The 9,602-nt window shown below is 39.6% G+C and overlaps 1 protein-coding gene across 2 annotated transcripts in view; it reads left to right on the top strand.

Moving 5' to 3' along the window:
- Window positions 1-355: 355 nt before the first annotated feature.
- The window catches only part of LOC111874360 (survival of motor neuron-related-splicing factor 30), a 21,755-nt gene continuing 12,508 nt past the window's right edge, over window positions 356-9,602 (top strand). Inside the window, exons 1-3 of one of the 2 annotated variants that reach the window (XM_023869805.2) lie at window positions 356-658; window positions 2,771-2,863; window positions 8,611-8,882. In XM_023869805.2, coding sequence (XP_023725573.1) covers window positions 2,840-2,863; window positions 8,611-8,882 — 296 coding nt within the window. In that variant the 5' untranslated portion in view covers window positions 356-658; window positions 2,771-2,839. The remainder of the gene's footprint in view (window positions 659-2,770; window positions 2,864-8,610; window positions 8,883-9,602) is intronic. The other variant, XM_023869804.2, reaches the window with a different exon arrangement.

The raw sequence follows: 9,602 nt of genomic DNA, 5'->3' as shown, positions 1-9,602 counted from the left end.
TGTCGTTCTGTTTCTTGAGAATGACGCACAGGTGGCAGGACATAAAGCATAGCGCTACTGAACCCACTAATGATCCTAATGATGATGGTACAGTTACGCGTCTACAGGGGTGTATAGGTTCATGACGTCACGGCCGTCACGGCGGTTATGTTACCCGCCAATAGCATTGACTTGCGCCCCCCTGATCTTGAAATCTTGAACCTTCAAACTACAGACAAAGCTTTCCACCTTGTCATTCTTTGTACCAATGTTCGGAACATTACAAACATGGACGTCCCAGCAATCGATAAATGTCCCAGCATATTAACATTTTAGGTAATTCGAAAACTATGTTGGCATTACAAATGAGCAAACGTTGGTAAAACGAGTAATGAAAAGGAAAGTTGAGAACTATTGAGGTGTTGAGCGTTAGTTGTTACCGTTGTTACGAACTGCTGTTGTTAGGTTTAGTAGTAATGACCGCGTTGAGAAATGTTGCGCGTTAGTTATTGTTAGGGTCACTAGTGACTATAACGAAGGTTTGGTAAGGAAGTTAAACAGGAAGTTGCCAACGTTGTAGTCTTCTGTAACAGAAGATCAAGTTATAGTTTAATTTTTGATAATAATGGCGGATGATTTACAAGGAAATCTTCAAAATTATAAGCTCCAGTTGCAACAAGTAAGTAAGACTGTAAAGGCCTGATATGTATCATGTGTATGTAAAGGGGCGAAGTGAACAGAGGCCATGTTTCTAGACCTGACGTCTGGGTAGCGTGTGATAAATGTGTAAAGAAATAGGGAGACAGTGGTTACAATCGCATTGTAGGAGAGGGAGCATGACGCACTCGAAGGCCCGGTTGTAAAACCTTTGCTCACACCATAACACTTTTTTTTTCACACTAACGCGTATCGAGCACCTTAATTCACGAATAGAAATAAAATTCTTGAACCATCGGTCGTAAGTAAACAGTTATACACAAAGGAGCATAACAGTATTAGTCCTTGTCTGTATCATTGTGCACTTGAGCAATTCCACTTACTAAAAACAGATCACACGTTCCATCACCAATAATACAGGGAGTTTTTTTAATGAACTTGACTCGTTCAAGGCTCCGAGCTTCACCACGACCGGCACACGGACAGCTGCGGAGCGCATGCGAATTTTCCCAGTGACTCAGCATGCCAATAACGTTTGGAGTGAAGGAAAGTTCTTACCTTTGTTCGCAGACCACATGGGATGCTGAAAACGCTATCCCTCTACATGTAACTATCTTTCTCAATTGACTGTTTTGTTATACAGGTACAACAGTCCTTGCACTCACAGCACACCATGCACCAACTTTCACAGAATGGCTTCAGCGATTGTGTTGCCATTCTTGCACTAGACTTTGACACTCCAGTCTCCTGAGCTAGATGTTTCAGTGATTTTCTAGATGTATGTTCAAGTCTGGTCACTATGTCATCTAACTTTCTCGCAGTAAGCACATAATGCTTATGATTTTTCCTTGTCTATTAAGAGTCACACTGTTCTTGGTTTATTCACCAAATTATGAATTGTTTGTCTGCTGGGAACTCTTTCATAACAAAATTTACATTGAAATTTTCTCCGACACTTTCTAGCAGATCCGTATTTCATGTAGGTGTCATACAGAAATACATGTTGCTCTAAAGCATCGTGAAGCATGTCGTGCTACACTGCTGACAACTGTGAACTATGAACAAATGGCTTATGGTGTAGATAACTGCTGCCTACTGCTGACAAAATATAAACAAACTCCCATGCATGAACATAATGCCAGGTAGAGTTCTACAAGTTGATTATTTTCCTTCATTCCAAACGTTACCAGCCATCAAGCACACTTGAGTCATCTTCAAAACTCCCTTCCCGCAGCACATAGCTCATCGGTCACCACAAAGCACGGAGCCATGACCTTGCCAGTCTGATTAAAATTCTCCCTATAGGATAGATGGACATGTCCTATATCAGTGTATTTTGACCTACAGGCTAAAATAAAAATTAATGAATGACTAAATGAATGAAAAGTATGTGGTTGATCATCAGAATGTGTACCATTTTCACTGGCATTGCTGCCATGATCATCTGCTCCTAAATGGATAGCACTTTCTTGCTCATCATCCAAAATGATGTCATTATCCAGGTACTGAACCTCATTAGTCCACACATTAAGACATTTGTGTTTCCAAACTTCTTTTTAGATGGAAGCAAATTTTTTGTCAAGTCTGGTAACATCAACTTGATGACATTTTTCTCGACAACTTAGTTCTTAACTGTTGCTCAGATTAACTCGTTAGAATTCTGAATGATAGAATATCACAAAATTTTGTGGTTTTAAAGGTAAAGCTGTCCCTGCAACAGGCCGTGAAGGCCCATAGGGTTGTGAGATGTCGAGGCTCCCATATTTTCTAGACAGTCTGCTCACAGATGGAGGTAAGGTTGTCAGCTTTATGTGCTGGCTGCCCTTTACCCGTCAGGAAGATTTCAGTTAGAGGCTGAGTTGACCCCAGGACCATAGTGAGGCTGAAAAGATTAGGTAAATTGAAAAAAAAAAATCCACCTCATCGGGACTCAAACCCTTGACCTTCCGGCCTGTAGCATAGTGCCTCAACTGACTATGCTACCACTTTCCCGCAGTTTGTGGTTGTGTTCTACCAAAAGCCCATTAGTTCTGTAAGTGTAGTGCATGGGTTTTTAATTTTAATAAATTGGTTTGGACATTTCTTCTTCATTTGGTAACCAAATGTAACCATGATGTTAATTAACTTTTTCCAGAATTTGGTGCAGGTGCTGGATTCACTTGGATGTTATGATAAGGGAGCATTGTTCATGCTATAACACTGTATGGAAGTGGATTTGAAATTACAGGTAGTTTATCATTGATAATTTCTAAAATTCATGTCAGTAATGATAACTGCTTATACTCATATGATACTTGAAGCAAGCATATGAATTTGGTGTGAAGAATTCCTTGCCACCAGCACTGAATTTATTTATTCTTTGGCCTTGAAATATGAGCAAGAAAACCATGCTGTCTTATCATCACTCCAGACAAATGGTGCTATATGTTTCATCCATCTGCACTATGAAGTGCCCTTCATTCGTGAATGTCTCAGAGGTAAGAGGTTCTCTGTGATCATATGTTGTGATGCTCCATCACATTTCATGGATAGTTTTTAGGCCTTCTCCATTGAAAATCCAAGGTATGAAGAATTTTGTTTAATGTCGAAATGCATTCTTGAACATCTGTTGTCTGTCTCAGTTTTTAATGTATTTTTTTAGTGACATTCGTTCTCTGCGATTTCGAGTTCATTTACTGGGTAATGAACTCCTGCTTCACTGATATCTTCAGATGTTGCTCTTTTGGATCTTCTGGCCCTTACATTGTGAAATGCTGCAAATATGCACCAGATTCAGTCATGTCAAGTTTATTTTTAATTCCCCTGACCCCTCTGATTCAGCAATCACCTTGGCCACTTTTTTCTGCGTCAACTTAAGATCTTTGGACCACCTGTAATAGCTTTCCTCGCCATAAATTTATATACATTACTTACTGCCTCTCTCAGTTACCTTTGAGGATGTTTTTCTTTAATGTTCTGTTATCAGGTGGCAATTTGAAATGAACCAATGTTTTCTGAATACAACTACCCAAGGTACCAAGAAGAGAACTTGATGATGTAACAGATTTTGTCTTGTTAACCCATACACACACTACCATCCTTACCCTAGTGGGCTCAACCAAATTCTCTGTGCAATCTGCTGAGAAGAGCCAGCTCTTAAAACATGGACACTACGAGTACTACTACTGCCACTGTTGCCACCACCACTTCCTCTTCCTCCTTTTTCTAAGTTACTTAAATCTTGCATAGATTATATAATAAGCCTTCCATTAAGTTCACTCTGTAATCATTCAATGGTGGCAGGAGTATGAAAGCATTAAAAACTCAAATATAATGCCTCTATATAAAAGGGATGGAAAGTCCCACATCTCTGACTAAAAACCTGTTCTGTGCAAAAAAAAATGATTTTTACATTGAAACACCATCCCTGGAGTGAAACAGTTTGGATTTAGAAACAAATCTGTCCACAAAGAAAGCTTTACTCCGTTTCATGAATGAAATCTTATGGGCCTTAAATATTAAAGTGCTTGTACAGGTTGCCACATGAAATGATCCAGTATTTGGTTTAGTATTAAATATTCAACTGTGCAATGAATGATGTTTTGTAACATGGTAACACTTAACAGTAGATCATGGAAATTAGCTCTTATTCTTCCCGATTGCTCGCGTGTTGTGCTGTTCATGCTCATGCGCCAGTTTACACAAGATGGCTGATAAAGGAAGACTGTAGAACAATACATAAAAATAGTGTTGTGGTCACACAGAGACAGTTTCGTGCCCATTTTCAAATGCAATGGGCGCCTTCATTCAAAACAGTTCACAAACTTTATAACCAGTTTAATAATGATGGTTCAGTGTTGGAGAGTAAATGTCACTGGCCTTCATCTATGCCTTCGCTGGAGGACATTGACCCTGCCAGAGTAGTGCTGCAAAGAAGCCCCAGTAAATCAACAAGAAAGGCTGCAGCCCAACTAGGGATGTCCCAACAATCAGTGCAGCAGATACTGCTTTGATTTGATTTGTGATTTGAATGACATTGTTGCCTAAACTTACAGTTCAAAACAAACATCAAAGAATGGCATTTGCTGAATGGGCTCAGAATAATGAGATATCATTTAATTGTGTTTGGTTTCCTGATGAGGCACACTTCCACTTGGATGGTGTGGTTAATAAACAAAATGTGTGATTTTGGGCATCAGAGATGTGATTCATGAGAAGGTGCCTGATGCACTGAGAATTACAGTGTAGGTCACCATCTCAAGTCATGAACTGCTAGGGCCAATTTTCTTTGAAGAGACGGTGAACAGTGAGCACTATTTAAGCCTGTTGTGCAATACTTTTGTGCCTCACGTTCTTGCTATATGTTTGCCATTACAAACTTGGTTTATGTAGGATGGAACCAGGCCGCACACAGCGAATGTTTTGGACTTTCTGCATGACACTTTTGACTCGCATGTCATCTCAAACCAATTTCCTGATCATTTCACTTGTGGACAACACTGGTCCCCGAATAGTCCTGATTTAAACCCATGTGACTACTTTCTTTGGGGATTCCTTAAAGAAAACATTTTTTCTGAAAAAGCCCTCAACAGTAATGGAATTGACGGCACTAATCATTAAGGTCAGCAACCAGATAACTGAGGATATGTGCCATCAAGTATTCAACAACATCACAGTTTGTGTTGAAGTTTCCAGACATGATGGTGACCATATTGAACACAGGGTATAAATCTCCATGAAATGGTATTTCTTTTTTTATGTTAGTGTCTAGTACTATAATTGAAATACAGATTTTATTAACAGATCAAATACTGGATCATTTCATGGACTGCCCTGTTGGTGAAATGTCTTGTGATCTTGCCAAAGCAATTGCTTGCATAAACCATGACTTATTTAATAAAATTAAAATTTTATGGAATTCAGCGTATAGCAGGAAAATGGTTTAAATCTTTCCTAATTAATAGAAGCCAGGAAGTAGAAATTAAATCCTCTTATGAAAATATCCATTTGGAATAGAGTCCCACAAGTTTTGGTACTTGGCCCCTTTTCCTAATGTACAGGGTGTCCCAGGAGGAATGTGCCAGACTTCGGGAGGGTGTTCCTTATGTTAAAGTATGCTGATATAACCCAAAACACCTATGTCCAAAGTTGAATGGTTACAGAGATAATGGCCAGAGAAGTGTGAAACTTTGACAGGTGTTACACACTTGTTGATTAGCAAATACATATTAAAACTGGCAGGAATATGTGGTTTCTGTAATTTTAATGATGTACGTAACATCAAACTAACTTGTGAGTGACATGAAGCCATTAAATTGAACTACAAAAAACTCGCATGACATGTCATAGTTGTCCTTAGGTTTCCAAGCATTATACATGACACATGCATGGCAAGCGCTGACGTAACATGGCTGACTGCGCATTCTGGTATAAGCCGACTACATAACAACTAAAATACAGTCCCTGCTTTATACTAATTGTTCAAAGTGGCCTCCGCCAGCTGCAATGTCTTCCAACAAACATGGTAACTCACTCCTCAGGAAGGATTCATACATGTTTCCAGTTAAATTTTTGTGAAACACAAAAGGTCCGAACAACCTGTTCCCAAGCACACCACACCATACATTCACAGAAAATCTATTTTGGAATTTCGTTACCATTATCTCATGTGGATTATTATGGGACCATGTACGCACATTTCGTAAATTATTTACACCGTCCAGGGTAAAAGACTCCTCCTCACTGAATAAAATGACGCTTAACAGTTCGGGATGAGCTTTTATCCAGTGGCAGAAATCCATACGCTGAGCATGGTTGCCTGGTTCCAGATGTTGTACCCTTTGATCATGTTAAGGATACAACTCTTCATCATGTAAAGTTCGCCACACCTGCGTACATGATACGCCGATGCGAGAGGCCATTCTACGAGTGGACAGATGCTGACTTCTCTGAACCATCTCAAGAATGTTCTCTCGTGTGTTTCTCACTCGTACATCCTCCCTTTCAGAGTGCACAGAAACACTCGGAAGAGAATCAGTATCTGGTGAATTCGCGTAAATACACTTCAAGATGGAATCCTTCGATCAGGAAAACGCCTTTGGTATTCTGCAACAGCAGCACATGCATTGCCACCGCAAAATCCATACATAAAATTCATATCACAGTATTCCACGTGTGAAAACACAAAAGGCATTTCGGTAACTCCGCACAACTAATTTACCATCCATTCACAACGTGGCCGCAACGTACCCTGAAGGTAGTGCATAAGCTTATGGCTAGTGTGAATCACCACACTCAAGGACAAACATAGATAAGACTTCTCATCTGACAGGTACAGTGCGTGGACCCGCTGGAAGACCACACTTTTCTCGGACCGTTATGTCTGTAACCGTTCAACTTTGGACATAGGTGTTTTGGGTCATATCGGCATACTTTAACATAAGGAACACCCTCCCAAATTCTGGCACATTCCTCCTGGGACACCATGTATATAACTGATCTTCCTGGATCTATGAACCCTCAGTCCTAAACCTGTTCTCTTTACTGGTAATACAGGTGTCACTGTTGAACATCTAAAATTGGTCTATTGACAAAATATCATGAATGATGTCTTTGCTGACCTAAAGAAAGGTAAAGATATTTCTGTAACAGGCCATGGAGGCCTATAGGGTTGTAAGACATTGAAGCTCCCACGTTTTCTGGACAGTCAGCTCACAGATGATAGTGATAGTGAGGTCAGGCATATGTGTCAGCTGCCCTTACCCCAAGGAATATTCTTAGTACTCATTTCTGTTGGAGGCTGAGTTCACACCAGCGCCACAGTGCAGCTGGAAGGATTGGGTCAATTGAAAAATCCAATGACTTCATCTGGAAACAAACATGCAACCTTTCAGCTTGTAGCATAATGCCTCAACCAACTACACTACTGCATGATCCCTTAGCCAACCCAAACAAATAGTTAAATACAAGTAAAGCTAACAAACTACATAAGATTTGCTTCCAAGAACAAGACATGTCCTAATTTAAATATAGGGTTTGACAGTTAATTAAGTAGAAGGAAATAAGTTCCTTTATCTACAAATTGGCGGTAACTTAAACTAGAAGAAACATTATATATATGTATATACCCAAACTAAGTCTCACCACTCATGACCAGACATTTTGAAAGTGGTTTACTTGACAATAGACATTTTGAAAGCGGTTTACTCTGCTTCTTCCCCATGCTATCATATGGTTTTAATCTTCTCAGGAAATTCAATAGACAATTATATAAAGTATTTAAAGTCCAGAAGAAAATAATTAGAATAATGGCAGGTTTTAAATGCAGAGTCTTTTGGTGAAAATTATATTTGAAATTTAATATGCTTCCACTTGCAAGGAAATGCATATTCTGTTTGCTGTCATTTGAGATGCAAAACATGAAAAATTTTGAATAAATACAGTTGTACACATTTTAAACACAAGGCATAAAATATGACCATATATCAAATGCTATCACTATTTATCGGAGGAATATGCTATACAGGTATGAACTAATAGTATTCAAGTTCACATTAAGAGATTACAACTTAACCCACTGTAAAGTAAAAAGTAAAGCTATCCCTGTAACAGGCCATGAAGGCCCATAGGGTTGTGAGTCGTTGAGGGTCCCACATTATCTAGACACTCGGCTCAAAGATGGTGGTAAGGTTGTCAGCCTTACGTGCCGGCCGCGCTTTACTCCCCAGGAAAATTATTTATTTAATTCCAGGTACTCATTTCTGTTAGAGGCTGAGTGAACCCCAGGGCCATTCTTAACTCACTGTAGATTATTTTACCTCTTTAAAAGAATTTTAAGCTTTGTTCATATCTAAATGTGAAATAAGAATTTTTGTACTTGTATTAAGACATGCTTTATGTCCTGTGGTTTCCCAAAGAAGGATCTTTGAAATGGAAATAAACTCTACATTGCAGTACTCTGCTCTTCTCTAAATAATTTTGAACTTCTTTTTGTAGGTTGAAGCAGCGCTTACTACAGATCCTACAAACGAAGAACTTTTGAAATTGAAAGTCGATCTTGAAGAAGTTATAGCCTTGACTCGTGATCTAATTAAGACACAGCTGCTTGAATTAAAAGCAGCAGAAGGTTTGGCTGGAAGTTCAAATGTTGAAGATGATGTAACAGCAAAGCTTTTGGCTGCAGAACAGCCACAACCAATAGAGCTTTGTACTAAGAGAGACTGGAAGATTGGGGATAAATGCCTTGCTATTTGGAGTGTTGATGGACAGTAAGTTATATGTTAATCATTAAAATTCTTCTGCTCTCTAGTGTCTTCATTATATACACATGGTTAGTTATGTAAGAGGTTGTAATCCTCTCTTTTACAGATAAGGTATTATTACTAAGAATCCATGTAAAAGGTAAAGTTGTCCCTTTGCTTAACTAAGTAAGCATTACACCATGAAGGCATATGGGGGAGTGGATGTATAGATCAACATTTTCTTGACCTCAGCACTAGTTGGAGGTGTGTGGCCAGCTTCAAGCCCCGGCCGCTTTACTCTCAGGAAGGAGCCCTCGATACCCATTGTCTAGGAGGTTGGGTGGACCCCAGAGCCAGTCTAGACGACATGGAGAAGTGAAAATTCTTGACCCCACATTGACTTCGACTCCATCTTTTCGGTCATCCAGCCCACAGCCTGTTGCTATACCGACTGTGCTTCCCTGGCCCCTGTAAGAATCCATGTGCTCTGAAGTAATATCCGAGTCCTTGTGATAAGTGTAGAAGAGTAAATGTTACCATTAAGAGAGATTTTACAAGTCCCCTTTGCAGCTGGCTGCAGCAGTGGGATGAAATGTGCAAGCATAGCCAAATTATGTCACCATAATGCTAGCCCTGCTGATCATATCACCCACAGATAGTTAATCATGCCCACTTCCTTGTGAGCAGCTCCTCCCCTCTTTACAAAACCTTAGAAAGGGGAGAATGCTGCATTTGTCCCTGATCCAT

Source organism: Cryptotermes secundus, unplaced genomic scaffold (genome assembly GCF_002891405.2).
Source record: "Cryptotermes secundus unplaced genomic scaffold, Csec_1.0 scaffold49, whole genome shotgun sequence".
Lineage (NCBI taxonomy): Eukaryota > Metazoa > Arthropoda > Insecta > Blattodea > Kalotermitidae > Cryptotermes > Cryptotermes secundus.
The sequence above is the reverse complement of the archived record's forward strand: the minus strand, read 5'-3'. Positions and strand labels throughout refer to the sequence as shown.